The following is a 21,021-nucleotide window of genomic DNA, read 5'->3' as shown; positions in this document are numbered from 1 at the left end:
CTGCGGCTTATACAGCAGTGCGGCTAATGTATGGATTTTTACAGGCTGAAATCAGATTAAATCAGAGGCGATGAAATCTATGAATCTTTTTATTTACCCTTAAAGCACTCGAAATGCGCTGTTTTTGCCCGCATGTGCGCAGTTCCGTCAACAGCAGCCACTGAGATCGGCTGTGGTGTCGGAACTTCGGGCACACAAGCGAAAACAATGCATTTTGAGGGCTTTGACGTGAATAAAAGATGTTAGATGCTGTCTCAAGACAAAGTGCGTTCGGCTCAAAAGTCCGATGTGAACACAAGCGAGTCGGGTTTTGTCAGCGGACTTGAGCCCGGCTGGAGAGCTGCACCTTGTCTCTGGAAACTCTCCACAAAGGGTGAGCTTCTCGCCTCAGGCGACTCAGCGCTAGATGCCGGAAACTACTTGTACAGCGCGACTCCACAAAAATACAGTATGATAAATGGAAAGGGTCTGATCGCTGTCTGGGTGGACAACATCGTTCAAAACAAACTCCCTAAACACTGAGATGTGCAGCTGGGCGCTGCCAGATACTGATGCTATGGAGGAGCGCAGCGCAGTGGTCCAACGCTGGCAGATCACTTGACTATTCTTTGATCATTCCTGATGTCTGGATCTGTCCTTCTCTTATTAAAACCTTCTCGAACGTCAGTTATCTCTCTGACTTGGTTCAATGTGTGGAAAGATCAAGGTGCTCCGTATTCCGCAGCTTATTTCCGCTATTTCCTCTATTGTAGACCAGTGCGGCTTATGCATGAACAAGTTCGACTGTATTTCCTTCTTGAATTTATTTGGTGCGGCGATTATTCTGGTGCGCTCTATAGTGCGGAAATTATGGTAGTTGGATTATTTTTTAATGCTTTGCAACAGAAATAAACACTTTGTATAATTGTGATTGTGTGAACTGTAAAACAACAAAACAAAAAAAATGACTGGATAACCATCCTCACCAGGACAAAAAAGATGAATTGCTGATACCCTGCTCTTCAATAACATGTCTAATTCAGCAGTTGCCTGGAGCCAGACCCGTGGGCCGGTTCTGCACAGTAAAGTGCATGACAGCAATTTGACATATATCACTGTTTTCTGCTCTATTTATAAAGTCATGCTTTCTTGTCTTCTCTGCTCAGGGGTTCAACCAGTCCACATTACTTCTGACCCCCTGACCCACGCAGAATAATTACAGCTGTAAAACTGATGTGCATATTCTGATACATACATTGCCTTCAGTCCAGCTGTGATGTAGGGTTGAGCAGCTTTTTTGAATTTTCACTTTAGATTTCATCATATTTCCCTTTTAAAATCCCCCCATTAACCTCTTTGTCTTAAAAATGTTGCTCATATGTCAATGTTTTTGAAAATATTGGGCTTTTTCTCAAAATGATGTTTTAGCTTCATCAAAAAAAAAAGAATAAAGAAAGAGAGAGACATTTATTATGATTACTGTGATACAATATAAAAGGAAAACTGGCATTGTGATTGAGTAAAACAGAAGTTGCCTTTAAAAAGATGAAGAGACTATGCTCCTCCTAAGGTCTGAAATAAGGTCAGCTACTTGTTCAGTATCCCTCATTCTAAATATGATAGCACTGCATCATCTAGTGCTCTCATGAAAAAATAAAATGGCAATATTGCTGCTGAGTTATTGGGAATTTAAGCCTTCTCTCTATAAGATTTTCAGGCTATGGTTAGGGTTGGCTTTTCCACAGAGGTGAAAATAAACAGAGGGACTAAACGTTAGCCAGGAAATCCTGAGTCTCTTGCTTCGACACAGCCTGGCGCTCTTCTGCTGCGAAGGGGCTTTTCTGCCTCCTTGCATATTGTTTCAACAGATGAACAAGTGTCCAGATATCATTCCTCATTAGCGTCACTCCTCTCCTCCAGTTATGCATGGTATACATGAGCATGGCTTCATATGAGGACTCTCAGCTGCATCGTATCTGCAATAGATTTGCCTTCCAGACGGCCAGTCTGGCAGGCTCCTCGCACCACACACCGGTGTTTATGTCCCGCCATTGCTGTCACACAATGGTGGTATCGATGGTTTGTGTTTGTCCCACGTTTGTGGCCTTGTTGAGTAAATCACGAGTTATGTCATCATCAGAATAATGTCTGTAACCTCTCCTCAGCTGACTCACGATGGCTATTAATAGATGGGTATTATCAATAGCTGTCAGCGTTACATGACTGAGCCTCAGAGAGATGACAGTGTTGACAACTCTGCAGGGCCAAGATTCACAATATCCCCATTTGAAAGGACTGTAGGGCTCAGTTAAGAGATCCAAGTGTTAACACCTCACGGTAGTACTGTTACCTTTAACTGCTCAATGCAATACAATATCTCACTCAACTTGATAATACAAGTAACCTCCGACTTACGACCTGCTCGACTTACCTACCAGTACTTACAAGTAGATGCCACTAGATGCTTTTTTAAAATTCAATGTCTGCCAACGGTACGACAGTTACGGCAGCACAGTATCCCAGCATCTCACTCTCAGACAGCAATCTACCAACACAGTAGCACCTACAACCCTCGCGTCGACTATTTTGAATGCCATTCGACTTACGTCCAATCTGACTCACGACCGGTTGGTCGGAACCGATGGCTGTTACATGTAGTTTTAATTTCCCAAATTGTATTTGAGCAACTTTCAAATCGTATTTGCAGAAAACCAGCGTGTCCCACAAATGTTTTATGTAGAATCCATCTTCATACAAGTGAGCCACGTCTAGCCAGGGGGCTTCGAGTTGCGGGACTTTGGAATCGTGAGCTTGTGTCCTCAACTTTTCTGAAGACAACAAGGTCTGGAACCTGAGCTCATAATTGCATAGTTTCTGTGATCCAATTGTGTGGGATAAGAATCACCCACAACATGATTCAACATGATTTGATTAAAGCCTGCCTCATAAAACAAAAAAAAACAATTTTCTTAATAGGTGCTTCCTCTTGGCTTTTCTTCGGTGGGTGAAGACATTCAATCCTCCCTCTGGACTTTGTATATGCTATATCATCCTTGGCCTCTGTGACCCTGACAAGTGGACACGTGCTGCGCCACTGATGTCGGCAATTGAAACCGTTTCATCCTTTTGTGTCCTGCGTGTCTGTGAGTGATACTCACCCACGGCCTTGAGTGAGGTGTACTTATTGAAGCCGATTCCCAGATTGTTATGAGGGTGAGACAAGGCCATGGCGGGCCCCAGGGGAGGCAGAGCTGCGTTGTTCAGATGGTTGTGATCTACAAGAGGATGAGAGAAGAGCAGGTTATTTTTGTGTCTACTTGTAGTTGCCCCATAATAATATTCAAATGAATGCAGAATGACACTCTTATTTTACCAACTTGCTTTTATTGACTCTCACACAGCGGTTGTTTTATAAGCGGTTGTTCAGTGTAAAAGCATTCCTGACCTTGATGTTGTTCTCAGTCATGCTCATCTGCACCGATGAGATGGTTAAACCTTGTCAAAATCCTGAGCGACTTGTGCCTACAGTAATGTTGTCGTAACACCACTCTCAAGCTTTGCTCCTCCAGTATTCCTGAATGCTTTATCACTTTAAAACATCTTCTTTTTTTTCAAAATGGGATCCACAGGTTCCTCAGCAATGATGCAATACTTCAGCAAGAGAATCAACAGAATGTATTTTTCAATATAACAAATATTCTTAATTGATTTGAACTTCATGTCGGCACCATTCAAAGGAGTACAAGTTCATACATGTCCACATGCCAAAATACATGTCATCTATGGTTGACAACGGAGGGTCACACTCATAGAACAACCAACTACAGTAAGTCAATGAAAGCACTAATCCACAACTGTCAAATGGGAACGAAACAATGTCAGTGCGAAAGAGTCTGTTTTCTACCCCCATTCACCCACTCCCATGATCCTTTGCACAGTTTGCTTAGGGATCACCTCAATAATAATAATACTATAATAACATACCACCCGAGAAAAAAGTAGTGTATTTCAACTTCACTTTATTTGTGTTTTATTATTTATTCAGTGTACTTTACATATTTCAAATGTATAATGTCAGAAGTAGAAATACGTCCTGACTTTCAGTATAAAATAAGTATACTCACTGTACCCTCGAGTAAACTTACTTTACAAAAGGGAGGACTCACTTCCTGTTTAGCATCGAGTAACTTGGTTGTTTCATGTCATAGGGTTCACTCACAAACCAAAAATATGACAACAAATATTATGATTCAACCTGTACAGGACTAAAAAAGTCAGCGGTAAAACAAGTTGTGTCTTACTGTGTTATGACCAGCAACAGACAGAGCCCAAAAGCATTGTCCTTTTATAGGTGTTTTCTTTGGTAATACTGTACAGTATTAGTATAGTGGTACTTGTTACCATATACTGTCTGAATCTTCCAAACCAGAACGCCCGCCTGTTAATGCAAACATTTATAAGTTGCGCCCCCACAGACACGTCAACATCTCCATGAATGCATAACCTGACACCAGCCTCGTAATAAGTGAGACGCCTGGGCAGGGATCAGGAGCAGGGGGAATACGAGAGAGGCGATGCTGAGAGAATAGGGAGCGATGGGTGTGACACCAGCAGTGAGTGATTGAATTAGAATAGATCTTCACTTCCCCGTGTAATTGATATGCAGCGATGACACGCTGCGTGAGGCGTGCACTACAGCGAGCCTCAACGGTGTGATGTAATTTGATGTCTGCGTAACTGTGTGTGTAATATCCAGTGGGTGGGGTGTATTGAATGACTCTGGCCACCTGCTCCGCCAAACTAAAAATGCAAAAGAGGCAACAAATATTTATAAACAAAGACACCACTAAGATGTTACACACAAGTATCAATTGAACCATTTTGACACTCGGGCTTGCCAAGCGTCCTACATTCTCCTGCTAGCCAGCGCTCTGGAGCCAACAGTAGTAGAAATAATGGGGCAGCAGGGTAGAAAAGAAGAAAGAGAGTTGATGGAGAGATCTCTGGTCACTTTCCAGTTTGGCCACGAGCCGTTCTTGGAAGAAAACAAGAGCAGAGCTCACTGCTGCCTCCCAGTTAATATCTTTAAATGGCAGATGCGTGTAACATTGTATCATTCTTTAAGGAGGTCTTTACAGTGGAAGTATGAGCGTGATGAATCACAAAAGTCATTTTGTTTTGGTACAGTAGGTCAATTATGCTAAACTATCATGGTGCACAAAGATAATAACGCTGCGCTCCAGATGTTAAAGGATGATCGCTATGATGGTTCACCTCTTATAACAAGATAACGCGTACTTCACATCGCCATGTTCTTCTCTGAAGCATTCAGGTGTGCTATCTCAAAGCTGGTCAAGTCTCACGCTGGATAAACAAGCTCCATGAGTGTGTCCATGTGCCACATGGTTTTGCAATCCATTGGGAGCTGCAGTAGGCAGTCAACAGACTTAATATACGTCAGTGCAATGAAAAAAAATGGAAGGAAAAACTGGTAGAACTGGAAAAAAACCACAGCAGGACAAACTGGATACACATCCCAAGACTCGGTACTATGTTACACTAGTGAATTAGCATAACTCATGGTTTTATTTTAGTGACACGAGCTTGCTTTGCTTAAAAAAAAAACAGTCGAAATGGGAAACAACAGTCTAAACTGCCGTAAACACAGCCACGTGTTGTTGATGTTGGGGCATCTTACAGCTGCTATTCAGCGTGTCTTTGTTACTTCCAAACCAGAGCCTTTAGCTTCACTTTTAAAAGAAAAACAATCGCATTCTGAAGTTTTTCGGAAACAATTGGGGGAACAACAGAAGTAGCTTGTAGCGTCTTTCCATCTGGATCAAAGTTTATCAGATGAACTTAAACAAACAAACAGTGCAGGGAGGTAGTGACTTGTGCTGAAAGTCCTATAGAAATTCACAGTTTGTGAAAAACTGTAGCAACTGACACTCGGTTGTTATTTTTCCATGCTGCTTGCAGAAACAAATAGCAGACAATGTATTTGTTTCAAATGTGTCCAGAAAGGAATGGGCACTATGGAAGAACGTTTCCCAGTGTCTCCTCACTGGGGCAACTCACCTGCTTATAGCTTCTTATTTCTACTATTTTCAAATCACTGCGGAAGGTTCCAACATCCGCACATGGGTTCCCTCAGCCACATGAGCTGCCACTTTATCATCTCCATCATTGTGTCTTACTGTAGTATCCATCGGCCGACTCACTGAACAACGTCATGACTTGAAGTCCAAGCTTTATTTAGTGACATCAAATTATACAGATCTTATAAAGACTGAATTTTGGTACCTATTGTGTATTTTGGGTGTCACATTATGAAAGGAGTTATTTTCATTTCTTGTATATTGCCACCGCCAGGCCAGTGGAAATATACAAGGGGCCATTAAACCTCTAATATTCATGCAGAAAAAAGTTTGTTGAGCCCTGAAGGCTTTTCTCTCAGCGTAAACTGACTCGCTTCCTTTGTACTCCAGCGGCTCCCTCACATGCAAGCGCTGATTTACATATGTAGGAGGTGATAGTGAAGTTTTTTCTGCTCCCATTGAGTCATTTTCCAAAACTAACTAAGCATTGCCACACGAGCTCTGCCGTGTAGTTGAGAGAACGCAGTAATATTTGGGTATTTTAAAGTCAGCTGTGGCTGCAGGTGAGCGGGATGAAAATGGATAACTGGGTAGCCTGCTTTTAGGCCGACCTCTTGTTCACTGTCAAGTAAATGAATGAATTCTGCTAAGACAAACTGAGATTCTCAGGTTTGAGGAAGTCACAGTTCTTTGGGCAACTTCAGATGACACCTGACTCCAATATGGTAGATACACATTTCACTACTTTCATGGACTCTATGTCAGTATTAGGTAAATGTAGTGGCTGACTATTAGATCAAAGTTGCTTGAAATACTGGCTAATATCCGTCTCAACTTCGACCTGCAGTTGGCTGATTCCTTGTTGTCCTACACATCTTTCTGATACTACCACTGGGGCCATGTTGACGGACCAAATGTGTCAAAGGAAGGTCAACATTTCTCACCGCAGCCTGTTCACCATATCAATATGAATGTTCCCATGATGAAAGTGTGATTGACAAGGTGTGAGTTTCGATGATTTTGTAACTTTATTCTTGTTTCCCAGTCTGCTCCCCAATGTTTGAGGATTTACATATTTGTTGACAAGTGAGCAGTTGAAGTCGGGAGCGGCTCTCCCACCACAAACGAAGATTTCTGATCGTAATATTGTCGGATTATAAGAACAAATTCAATGCGGACACACATCACACCACAGGATTATTTCGTAGTATCGTAAGAGATAATGTTTGCTATGTTTCTACCCCATTAAACATTATATTCCATTGTCATCCTCTAGCAAAATCTGCTTCCCAACCTAACTAGGATGAAAGTTCTAAGCCAAAACAAGCCTGACACAATGACAGCAACACTACTGATTTTAGTTTGTCAACAGTCAAATGATTTCCTTTCTCTTCTATTGCTGTGACTTCATGACCTTCCCTCGAAGGGAGCCAGAGGAAATGATTTTCAGAATGGTTTTCTGAGGCTGTGGAACTGGATTTTGCTCAGCTGAAGTTGCCTGAAAGAAAATCACCGACTAAACGTCTTGCTTTTGAAGTGAAACTGACGCAACAATAAAAGTTTGTTCCCATCATAGACCATTGTGGTTTCAATAATAAAACTTCTCAGTCTGCATTTCTCTTCCAAACTGTCGATCACTGGGAGTTTGAGAAACATTTTTGGTTCTCTCAAATATTAACTTGCTCTATTAAAATAGAGTCTTCCTCTGATGGAAGCCGTGATTCTTCTGCTTCCCTGACTGAATGTATTTTTTATTTCAACGTATTGTATTCACTTTATGGATCCTCAGGTCACCAGTCCATCTCATATTCAGTGTTTTAATGTGTTATTCAAGAGGCTCCCTGCCTGACTCACTTTGGTGCTCTTCATTCAGGCATATTGAGCAACAGCACGGAGTTAGAGAAGGAATTTTTGCTGTATTTATTATCCTGGAATAAATTCTGACTGATTGTCCCACTTTCTCCCGTGTCTTCCTCAGCACAATGTTGTGGCAGCCTTGGAGGCGAAGCAATATTCAAATTAATGTTCATTAAATGTGCAAAATAAGGGCTTTGGAATGTGGATGCAAACAGTGTGCTGGTGATATATGTTTAATGCATGCTGGTTCATTGATATGAGTACGGCTGCGGCGCAGTGTGCGGAGAAGCATGTTGTTCCCTGGCATTGGTTTGTTTTTGTTTGCGATTGTGTGTGTGTTGAGGCAGGCAGCAGAGCACCGCTGGGCGATGGCCTAATTCAGCAGGGCTCAGCATCAAAGAGTACGACTGCTGCAATGGCTTGAGCCCACTGCGCTGTGGTTCGACTGCACTGCTGCTGCTCTAGATCTGGTGGTTTATCTCCGACTCATTACATAACATCCATGCCCATCAACAAGGTGCAAGACATTGCTCAGTAGGAAATAAATCTGGGACGATCGCTGTGGACTACAATAAAAATGGTAGCTGGCTTTTGCCTTTGCCCTTTAGAGGAGCAGTTGGTAACTCCCAATGACGGTATATATATATATATATATATATATATATATATATATATATATATATATATATACGGTACGTAGCTTTCTCTACGGAGGCTTAAAGTGGACAGATCTTAAGTCTCACTAAAGACAGATTCATAAGAAACAGACGCCCTTGGATGCTAACCACTTCTCCACCAGGTGGTAGGTGGTTGACAACACCTTTTGTCACCACAGTCACGTGACAATTGATTTACTTTAGCCTTTTAATGCCATGCATGCACACCACATGTGTATTAAAATCACCTCTCATTGCACACATGCACATGCACAATGTTATATCATATTATATTATATTGTATTGTATTGAATTGTATTGTATTGTATATAAAAAAACATTAAAGCAGCATGTAGACTCTCGCTCATGAAACATGTAGAAGAACATTACAGAGCGCTATGTGCTTCGCATGTTAGCTCCTTCATAGGCCGTTTTGGTTCGACATATGGGCCTCTTCAATATTTCTGTCACAGGTGCAAGAGGAAACATGCCAGCGTAGTTGATGACAACATGCTGCTTTCTGCACAAATCACGCAAACACCACTTTCATGCGAGCAGATGCTGCAGAGCAGACCTTCTTTTATTACCTCGCTTCCTTCCTCCATATGTCTTCTGCGCTTTTGCTCATCTCCGTAGCTTTTATTTCTTAATCACCCCCTTATTCCCTGTCAACGACGTGAAAGTGGAGCAAAAATGAAATTTTCGGAGAGCGGGGCCATGCGAGGTAAATGAGGGAATGTAGAACGCGAGTTTACTTGGACCGCATTTGGGCAACCAGTCATGAGTGAGTCCAACTAAAGGCGGTTTCTCACTCCCATCTGTGACCATTGAAATATCTGTTGACAGCTATCACTCGCACTGCATCACTGAAACATTGAATGTCTTCAATGTTCAAAATACAGCCCATCATAATTCTGACACATCCTGGGGTGTGTGTTTTTGGGTTACTCGTCCCCCAAATCCCAGACGCACCATCAAGCCTCCATTACCTGCGACACAAATCCCATAGTGTTTTCAAAGAAATGTGAACAGATCAGCTGTCAAGTGCTGCGGCGGAAAATGAGATTCACCCCGTAGCTTGCAAGTAACACCTAACAATGTTTGACACTGTGGTGTCATCAGTCCCTGTCAGAATTCTTTCTTCTTCTTCTTGCACTTGTCTTCGACCATCTGTCGTCTTCCGCGGATCAGTGCGCGGAACCCTCTGCTTTTGAATTACTTTTTAGGATTGGTTTTATTGGCAATGCTCAGATGAGCATGTAGGGTGGTGTTTTTGGCATCACAACTTCCTGTTAACTCGTATCTAACATGTTTGTCTGGGTGTGTATTATTTATAACATTAAGAATGTTCATCATACAGTGCTCTCTCTGGCACTCTGAATGTTCTGAACTATAACTGTCTCTATGCTTGACATCCAGCAGTTGTTAAACACTGACAGTTCTTCAGGCTGCTTTGGAGTCAGAATAAGTGTTTAATAAAAAGACAGATTGCTCAACAATAAATCAAACTATTCAAGTAACTACTATTATTTTTTGTGACTCTAACTTTTTTAAGAGGAAGTAAGATGCTAATCCGGCAATTTGGACGCCTGACATTTGCTGTCAAACAGCTGCATCTCACTGCACACTTAAACAGTATATAAACTGTGGCTCTTCTACGGAGCCCTGGAAGTGACATGCATGCCATTATTTATGGGATGTGAATTGAACAACTTTATTATTTTTTTCCCCCGAGAGATCAGTTATCTTGGTATAATTTTTATCTCGTGATAATTTGTATCTCAAGATCATTTTTATCTTGGGATTAAAAAAAAAAGTCATGCGTGTCACTTCCGGGGGTGCGAATAGCTTAGCCATATATGGTATTATTTTGAGTAGAAGGCACTTGATCTGAGTGTTAAAAGCGCACAGACAGTGACTGACAACGTTGGCAAACAGTTACGACGCCATGGCAGACATAGTGGTTCCAGGAGGACGTATACAAAATGCTTTGCCACAGAGGCAGTTTCGCATGTGCTGACATTATTTCGAGATAACTGTGATCTCATGATATGAATTATCACGAGATAAAAATATTCTTGAGATAATTGTTATCTCGGGATAAAAAAAAAAATAATAAAGTCATGCAAGTCACATCCAAAAATTAATTTACACATACATGTCACTTCTGACATTAATGTTCCGTCCATGTCTCTGCGTTGCATTCACAGACAATGGTGGATCTGAAGTTGTTCTTGAAAAAGTTTCTAATTGGTTCGAATAAAAAAAATGTTTTTTTTTTTATCTGGAGTAACGGCAGTTTTTCCAGTACATTCATATATTCATGAAAAAGAAAAAAATGTCCACATTAACAACCCCACATCCTTCTATTAGGTCCTGGCTTCTTTCATCAGTGCTGCGTCCACGCCTGTATTTGCTGGGGAGAGAACCCTTTGGGTGGATGCAGTGTTTACTTATTCATTTCATTCTTCTTATCTCCAAAGAGGTGTTCCAACTTCTGAAGTCTCCGTCTCCCTCAAAGACGTGGTGAGTCACTCCCGCGCCGCCTCCCTCCCGCCTGTGCTGGTTAATTGTTCTTCAAGGAACAACAAAGTGAACCTCTGACCCCGTCCCAACTTTCACCAGCTCAGTCACTCAAAAGGAGTTGCACACCATCAGCTGGAAATCGTCTTCTCTCGCTGACACTTGACATGCAACTCCTGTCACGGTGTGTGCTGGCCGTGTGTGAGCTGAAACTGTGTGTGTTGCATAATCGTCTCTGTCTCCCTCCACCAGCTTCAGAGATTCAGAGAGGCTCATGAATCCTTGTTATGCAACGGGACACAGTTTGGGCCTCGTAAACTTCACTAATTTGCCTAAATGAATCTTTCATGAAGTATGTCACAACCGTTGCTCCAAATTCACGGGCTGGGAATGAACGCGCTGTTAGCAGAGTTTGGTCCAGGAATAAAATGTTTTGTCTGCAGAGTCTAGTTAAAGAGGTGTTTGTCGGTACAAATGTTTCAGGAAACTCAACGTTTTTACTGAGGTCTAATTGGGATGGGAAGATTTCCCAAAGGATCTCGGGAGGATTGTGGTAATCTTCAGTGGTGTTGAAATATGGGCGAGTCTGGAAACTTTCTGTGACATTAGCAGCCACAACGCGACCCCCAGTTCCACCCACTGGTGGACGGGTTGAAGTGGGTTCACTGTCACCCAACCCCTCCCAGGTGCCCTGGTTAAGTTTGCAAGAGGGAAGGATTTGTGTATGGGCTGTTCAAGTCAAGGAACAGCATGAGAATGAGACAATGACTGTATGAGTATGAGTTTCACACTAATCCAAGCAGAGTTTGTGTTTGTTTCTACTGTAATTACTGGACTATAAGCCGCTACTTTTTGTCTCTGAACTCTGCGGCTTATACAACGATGCGGCTAATATATGGATTTTTTCAGGCCAAAGAGTGTCATGCTGCCAAAACATTGAGCATCATCACATCAAACTGAGGTTATCACAGGCCTTTTATTTACCTTAAAGTGCTCAAAATACACTGTTTTCCGGGCCGGAGACGAGAAGAAGCAGCTGACACTGGCTGTGGTGTCCAAACCTTAGATGCATGCAGGTGAAAACAGCCCATTTTGAGCGCTTTAATGCAAATAAAACATGTGAGCAGTTCATGATTCAAGTTCAGAACATTGCCGTGTTTGTTTCATGTGCCAGTCTCTCTGTTGAACCCCGTTTTCAAAACTAGTTTAGAAGTGATCCTCGTGCATTTTCAGGCATCACAGCAACAATGTGAATCCACATGTATCTGCATCACACCACAGCATGGTGGCCACCAGACAGTCCTCACTGCGAGACGTGAATTATTGAGTTAATCTTCGTGTAGAACATGCCCTTCAACAGAAGAAGCCAAACTCACCCTTGGGCTTTGCTTTATACTGACAAACCTCTCAAGCTCAGCGTGCTACAATAGAAATGATGCACCACAAATTGCTTGTGCTGTATTTATGTTGTGACCTTTGACCTAATTTGCTCAAATCTGATGTTATTGTAAATAATAGCCGTCCTCCATGGACCAACAGTCCAAAGAGACATGGTGTGGCGCCATATGATTTTTACAGGAATTTCAGGAATGGTTACACAAAAGGAAAATCAAGAATTCCTGTCAAAACACTTCCATTTTACCCGCATGTTGGTGCTCATGTTGCAGAGCTCAATTGCAAACAAAATTGTCTGCAACAAGATGAAAAAGTGGTTGCTCCAGTACGTGCCACGTTGCGGTGATCTGCTTGCGCTGCAGCTCTCATTCATTATAAATGCGCTGCTTAAAGTTGCAACCAGTAATATATCTACGGACCCACTTCATTTGAAGTCAGAGAAACATGGTCAAGGAGCTTCTCAGGAGGCATCAAGAGGAGCCATTGCAATGTGCTTCAAACAATGCATGCTGACTGTCCTGCTGACGTTGGAGTTCTAGCGTTGGTCGATGATAACTTCTCCTCACCGCTCTTCTAAAGGGCTCTTCTGCATTACTGTCTAACTGATGGGCACAGTCAGGTTAAATGCCCATTTCTCTCAATCCATAAACGCATTTAATTTGTTCTGCGGGGCTAACATCGCACCCATAAAGCGGTCTGTATAAAAAAATTATTGATGCATATTGTTCATTAAATCTCATTTCCCTGACGCTTCCGTCACCACTGGGGCCAATTCTCAATGATTAAAGTGCGGTTAGGGGCCGTGAATATGGTTCAACCTTTTGGAGGATTCATTTTCTGTAATTCATTCTGCAAGAGCTGAGTCGCTGCAGACTCACAACCGATTCCAAACCTTTTCTACGCGAACGCGAACGCTAGACCCATTCAATATGTTGTGAAAACTCCCAAAACAAAAGGGCATTCTGGTAAGATGCCTGAAGTGCAGCGGCTATACTCCATGTCTCTGGCAGGTCCATCTTGTTTCTATGTTAACTGTGACCTGGGCACAGGACTTGCTGCCCATATTACATTCTATATACATTGAATTTGTATGAATTTCATCTTTGTGGTGACAGTGTTGTGTAATGTTCAGGACCTAACAAGAGAGAGTTGACCTCCTCTTAACTGCATAAATCGACTTTCATATCCCTTAGTCCAGTTTTATTCATCCCTAAAATGTAAAATTGAGAGATATTTTGGGGTAATATTCCGTTAATTTCCATATGTTGTGTTCTATTTTAGTAACATTTTGAATACGAATTCTTCATTTGTCGGCAGAGTGGTTGCACCCATGTTTTTTTTTTTACTTCTTAAAACCAGTCTTCCTTGAGAACATTCTGGACAGCCATCAGTTAAATGTGCTATTTAAGAACACTTCAGTCTATTCATGCACAATATTACTCAACCACTCTTGTGGTTTTTCCCAGAGAATGTTTCAGTGATCGACACCAGCTGGCCTGACAGCTAAGTATTGAGATTCATCTGTGTGCGGGCATTAGTCCTCTTTCATACCTGATAAAAATTCGCCCACAAACCTCGTCTCATAGAACCTACCGTCCGTAAATCACAAAAATGTGATGACAGTTCAGCAGCGATAGATATTTGAATGTTATTTCGTCAGTTTCCGCTTGTTTACTGACGTCCGTCCCAGCCCTCCGTGAACAATAAATCTGTTTTAGGGCTCACTGCCTCGGTGCGGCTGCTCAGACTTGCAGATGAGGGTTAAACTGAGGACACGTGTCCAAGGTCACGGTAAACTAATACATGCATACATATAATGTGACATATGGGCACGCACGCTCACTTCCAATCATCTGCAGCATGTGTGAACGTGTCAAACTGTGAGCTCATTATTTATGCATGTATCTGGAGGAAAGGGCGCCGAGTAGGAATATTAGTTTCCTTTATGAAATATTACCAAATAGACCTTTGATGAGGCTCAAGGATGGAAGGGGGGATGACTTAGGAAAAAGGAGCGGGGAAAAGATGAAAGCGTTTTGATGGGTCCAGAGGCAGGATGGCAGGAATGTGAAGTTGTTCTCTGAGGGAATGTACTGTTTTAAACGTGTGTGAATCCCTGACCAATGAAAAGCTGACTGGAAACAGTGTGAGCAATGTCTCTATGACAAACAAATGAACCAGGATAAAAGATGTGAATGATAATAATGTGCTTTTAATAGCCGTGCAACAAATGACTGATGGAAATTTGTGACTGGATTTTAACAACTTTAACTGTCTATTTTAATGGGATGTGATGACAACACGCACAAGCTTCAAAGCCTCAGCTTTATCTATGGGCAAATAAAAGATGCTGCTATCTACAATCCACAAAATCCTTGCTTGCTGTTGTGTTATAAAAAACAGCTGGAGTTTCTGAAGAACAGTGTGCTCTTGATCTATATCTATATCTATATCTACCCAGGAAAGGGTCCACAGTTACGCAGTGAAAAACATGTTAAATAGCTCAACCTTCCGTCCTTCAACGTCCCTGCTGCCATGCTGGATTTTCCTTCTCGCCTCTGCTTGTTCCTGTGATAGATTGTTGCATATAAAGTGATAATGATGGTAAAGTACCTTTTTCTTCCCTCAAAGCTTGCAAGCTCACAATCCATCAATTAAATCCCACAATTTGTTTTACTGTGTGCTCGCGGCCCAGCGAGCGCCTTTCTCCGCGCACTCGCACTCAGCTAGGTTTGTCGGAATACGTGCAAACCTCCCTCTCTGATGTCGGAATCACTCAGCTCACTGGCTTTACACAGCGCCGTAAAAACACAGCATCCAGCCGGCGCTGCTCTTCACCCTGCACTGCCATTAGTGGCTGCTATGAGGCAAGTGATAATAGTGGAGCGCTGAATCCACCGTAATGGTTCAGATGAATGCCACAAAGTCCATTAAAAATGTTTGGATTATTAAGGATGTTTAATGATGAAATCTTCACACCCAGCTCTGCAGGCGAGAGGTGTCCGTTCTCTATTGTTGTTTGAAAATTCATGAACCGTGGCAGAAACTGAAGATGGAGAAAATGGCTGAAGTTGTGACTGTGAGAAACAACAAGATCAGAAATGTGTATATCAGAGGGACGTGGAGAAGTTTGAAGACAGTAAGAGAGGAGAGATGTTTGGGACACTACATGTCTGCACTTTCTTTGTTCTGTTCATCTTTGGTATTCTTCCGTGATTTGTCTCGTGCTTTTATTTTGATGATCCTCGGTTGTTCTCCTTTCCTGTTCCTTCCTTCCCTCCAGCTTTCGGCTGGCGTTCATGTGACGATTAAGCCTCCCAAGGATATGAACCCATCGATGGTTGCTTCGCGCTCCGTGTAGCTAAAGTCTTCCAAGACTTCCAAGATCTCTCTATTCCCTGACATTTCTAAATCCTCTGCGCGCTTGAATTCCTATTCAGCCGCTTCCTCAGTTCCTCATTCTTCCTCATTCCGGTTCTGTTTCTCCCCTTCGCTATTCAGGCCGTGTGTGAGCAGTTTTCCAGTTGTTCAGGCTTGAATTCTAATTCGCCTCTCTAGTGTTTCAGATTCTTCCCCAGACCCTGCGTGTAGTTCCCGGTCCGCGTTCTGGTTCCGGCGCTTTTTGTTCTCGTTTCTTGTCTGTCTGAATTATTGTTTCATTTATCGATTAAATTCTTTAATCTACTCTCGTCTCCCGTGCCTTCTGTCGACCTGCACTTCCTGCACTTGGGTCCCTTCCTTGAGAAATCATGAAAACATAAAGAGGAGAAACAATGTTGACAGTTGGAGATGGACAAAAGATGACTCTTTATAATCTTTATCAATGAATTCTGCCCAGACAAAAGCAAAACCAGTAACTGTATGTTAAGCAGTAAAACTCTCAGGAGATTGGTATGATATCTGACTGACATCTGCTGTTTTGGTTTCACTCACTTACATGTGTGTATTTAGAGTTAAGTTTGGTGTTAAATAGTGTGTCGCAGGCTTTATGATGAGTCTCAGACGCCGCTTCTCTGTCTGCTTCCTGAAGCGTGAATCTCTTGCTGGTGCGCCCACCCAGCATGTCTAACAGAGATTGATGCTTGGCAGACGTACTTTGAGACAGACTCTCGTGGTAGTGGGTGGTGGGCATGTGTGCCTGCTCATGCACATCCATGTTTGACCTTCAGTTTGCCTTCTTCCTCTTCTCCCCTCCACCACTTCATGCCTCCATCTTAGCATGTAGCGACCAATAACCAATTAACATGGTGGACAGGTTCGCAGCTGCAAAGGCCACCTGGGGGTGCGAGTGTGAAGGGGTATTAGCGTGTCCTGCGCTGACTGTCAATTGACTCCGACAAACCCAGGGGATGGCTGGGAACAAAGGGAAGACTGGATGCACAACAGAGGCTTTTAATGAGGAGAAAATGGTGAATAAGAGAAGATGTGATTTATGAGGCGGACGAAATGAGTTGAGGCGTGCATGAGCAAAGATAAGGACGTGCATGTGGAAGGTAGAAAGGCCCACCCTGAATTAAAAATGAAACCAAAATATGGATCTATTTATCTATTCTGTCTTGGCTTTTATACTGTCAAAATAAATCTGTCATTCATCATAGGCTGTGGGACGCATTGGACCGACATACAGTCGTATGTTCGAATCCTATATCAGATCTCTGTGCTCTCACCTGGTGCCAAATCCCTCCAAAGGCTTTTTGTGTATACATTTTGCCTGACAAAAGCTGACGGACTGTACTGTTTTAAACGTGTGTGTGAATCCCTGACCAGCGAAAAGCTGACTGGAAAATGGTGTGAAGAATGCAATAATGCTTGTATGACAAACAAATGAACCAGGATTAAAGATGTGAATGATAATAATGTGCTTTTAATAGCCGTGCGACAAATGACTGATGGAAATTTGCGGCTGAATTTTAACAACTTTGTCTGTCTGTTTTAATGGGATGTGATGAGTGGAGCGCCATGGATGTGATTACAGGCAACAATAGCAAGAAAATAAGACCTCAGCTTTATGTATGAGCAAATAAAAGAGCTATCGATAATCCTTAAACTTGTGTAATCCATACTGGAGTTTCTGAGGAACCGTGTGCTATGTCTAGCCAGGAAAGGGTCCACAGTTAGGCAGTGAAAAACATGTTAAATAGCTCAACCTTCCGTCCTTCAACGTCCCGTCTGCCATGCTGGTTTTTCCTTCTCGCCTCTGCTTGTTCCTGTGATAGATTGTTGCATAAGAAGTGGGAAACATTTGGTTCCCTTAAAAGCCCAATGCGTCAACAGGAGATTTACTTCTCCGTCAACTTTGGACGCAACAGTCTCCTTGACTTTTCAATAGGTTACATCTTTGAGTGAAATTGTGTTGACTTTGTTTTCTTTTTGTTACCTGTGCCTGTGCCCGCTGAAGCCTCTCCGACATATCCAAGGTGGTAACCTTCTGGTTAAAACTGCCTGGAAAGGGCTTCTTTGATACAAAGACCACGCTGCCAAGTTCTTGATATTTCTGGTGTGTCCCCTCCTTCCCATCCTCCTCCCCCTCACCTCCGTTTTTACTCCCCAAAGGCAGCGATTTATGGATTATGTCACTGTGTGGCAGCTGGATTCTCTCTGTCCTATTTGAGGCTCAGATAATTCACGATACCTGAGGGTCTTGACAACTCCACCTAATCACATGTCCCCCTCTGTTCACGCTTCGCTGGAGCTAAAATGTAGGTCAAGTGAAATACATTGTGGATGGGTGCGATTTTTTCTCTGAAAGAGTTAAAATACAGCACACTGAACGGTAAAGTATGTACAGAAAACACAGGTCGGTTTGTTTACCCAAAACAATTCAAGTCAGTTGAGTGACTAGAGAAGATTCAGGGAGAATTAGTCACACGTCCTTTGAAGCACACAAATGTGCTCATTCATGTGCGTTCACTTTTGGGTTCCTTCCAACTAGAGTGTCTTGAGCTCCACGCTGCCCGCGGCCCAGCATGAGTGTGTTTTGTAACGTGCCTGGAGGCGGCGCGCTTCACCCGGCCCCGTCTCCGTCAATAACGCGCTGAATCAAATGCCAAACGTCAAAGTCCTGACCTTGGCATATGACATCATGGCGGTTTGAGTGTGGCTTGTTGTGTTGTTTTGGAACGTGTCGATGACATTGTTGCAAGCAACAGATTTAAGAAAGTCATGGCTGATGGCTGGCAAAAACAAAGCGGGGGAGGAAAGCATCTCAGCTTAGGTTCTTGTTGATGATCAACCATATCTGTAGAGGAGAGTCTTTACCGGAGATGATGATCAGGTTCATGTGGAGGACTTGCTGTGGCAGCTCCTACTGTTAGACGCCGACAGACAAAGTAGAAAACAGACTCTGTTGTGAAATGCAAAAAGAAAATTTGCAGAGTCTTCCTATTTTGAGTGTTCATCTACAGTACTGCTGGAAGGTTGAGGCAAATGTGACAGTTTGAGGTCACAGGTTGGGCGCCATGGAAAAACGAAGCAAAGCTACGAGACACAAAGTACTAACACTTTATCAGCAGGAGGCAAATGTTGAAAAACAAGGAGTGCTGTTCTAGCTGTTCTGAGACAAGTAAAGAGCAAAGTACACTGTAAGTAATATAGTGCTAAACTTTGAGTTCTTCTGAGTGAAACACTGCACCTGCGTGATAAGAGTCCCAATAATGTCCATATTAGATGTTAGTTAGACAGTAGTAGGCATGAATAATAATACCACTATTATGGTATTTTGTTGACTTAGGTTAAAGCACATTAAAATTCTTAAGTTCTCTCTTCAGTTATTCCATTAGCATGAATCTCTAGTTTGTTGAGTTCATGCCTGAAGACTATGACATGATTCCACAAATACCGTTTTTTGAAGGGACTTTTCGTGCATGGTGAGTTCGGCGATTCAATAGGTGAAATGTCCCTCGCACACCAGGATGTACGTATCTTCAGGTCTGGATTCTTTGTTCTATACACCACCGCCTAAACAGCAGAAGTGGGGCTTGAGGGTGTTGCCAGTTTGCTTCAAAATGTCAACACAAAAACATACCGCAAACGCTAAAAACACTGGAATGAATATTACAATTTTTTTTTTGGTGAAGTGCCCACACTTTGGCTGCTCAATTCGTTCTCACACTTCCTCTTCCAAGTTTGGCTCCCTGAGTCCCACCATGTTTCTCACCTTGTTGTCACCCCACTGGCTCCATCTGTCACGCACATGTGCACTAACATATGTCCACATGCGCGCTGACACATTGCATTCTTACGCTTTATTTTTGGCTGCGCCACCATCATCCTCACTGATTTTCATTCTTTGACTGCCCCCATCCGTCTGCCCTTCTAACATCCCATCCCTCCTGCCGCACGGTGAATGATTGAGATGCCACGACGAGTGACAGCCAGTGATTGAAAATTCGCTTTCTTTCCCTCCACCTCTGCTTTCTCTTCTCTCTTTCCTCCGCTCCCTGTCTCCCTCCACGTTCTTGTCCCTGAGGCATCAGTTTCTTTGCCATGCCCTCCCTTTGATCCCCCATAATGCATTGTGATGGCTGTGTCAGCATTGGCCCTGATCTCAGAGGAAGTCTCCAAGCAACAAGCAAAGATCAATAGCGTGGGGTCACCAAGCAACTATTTTTCCTTTTGGTCTCTGCCTCGCACCGTTTTCCCTCTTTGTTTTCCTTCGCCCTCCGCTTCCTCCGTTATCTCTCCAACTTACTTAATGCTTGCCAGAAGGTGTGACTTCTGTTGCAATAGTTAATGAAAAATATTGCTGTTGTAATCGACAAAAAAATCCATTGTTCCTGGCTCATAGTTCCACCAACTGTCGAAGAAATGTATGAACTCTACCCCAGACCTTTGCAAGGTGCTGCCACAGGAAGGATTTATTTGTCTGTATTTTTGAAAATCACACCCATTTAACACCGGGACACTTCACTGACTGACTACTTATTGATGATTTGTTGCCCTTCATTTCATTTATTTGCTTTATAATAAAGCATTTTTGGTCAATATAATTCTATATATTTGTTTTCTCCCGACAATAATTTCAAATGAAACTAAATTAATCACATTTTAATATATGTTCTCCATCTTTTACTTATTGAGTAACTACGTGGATTTTTTCCCTCCAATTATTTGAGGGTCTAAAAAATGAGTATCAGTTTGCAACATAAGGTTGCAGTCATGAATAGCTACATCACTGCAGTAGAGCAGTGGAAATGATGTGAGCAGCTGCAAAGATTAACCAAGTCATTGGTATGCCACTGAATTGTGGCCAATGGCTCCAGTAATATTGTCTGTTGCTGTTGTTGTGACAGGTTTATCTTTGTAAAGATGTGGTCAAAACAGAGAGCAGCTGTTAAGCTGTTTTACTGTCATTATCTCAGTCTCAATGTTATATTAAACCAAGCAGTCATCTGCTGACACTTTGCCACATTCACAGTGCTGCACAATGCATGTTGTTTCTGTTAAATTTGATGCCTAAAATATTCACGTATTGTGCAAGTGTGTGTCCTCGTAGATGACCTGCCACAGCTGCA

General features: G+C 42.6%; 1 protein-coding gene across 1 annotated transcript in view; it reads right to left on the bottom strand.

Annotated features, from left to right (window-relative positions):
• LOC128751034 (protein shisa-8) overlaps positions 1-21,021 on the bottom strand; it is a 72,848-nt gene that overhangs the window by 6,974 nt on the left and 44,853 nt on the right. The window contains exon 4 of the mRNA XM_053851776.1: positions 3,138-3,254. Within this exon, the coding sequence (XP_053707751.1) occupies positions 3,138-3,254 (117 nt within the window). The remainder of the gene's footprint in view (positions 1-3,137; positions 3,255-21,021) is intronic.

The sequence above is a fragment of the Synchiropus splendidus genome, chromosome 19 (genome assembly GCF_027744825.2).
Source record: "Synchiropus splendidus isolate RoL2022-P1 chromosome 19, RoL_Sspl_1.0, whole genome shotgun sequence".
NCBI classification, from domain to species: Eukaryota; Metazoa; Chordata; class Actinopteri; order Syngnathiformes; family Callionymidae; genus Synchiropus; species Synchiropus splendidus.
The sequence above is the reverse complement of the archived record's forward strand: the minus strand, read 5'-3'. Positions and strand labels throughout refer to the sequence as shown.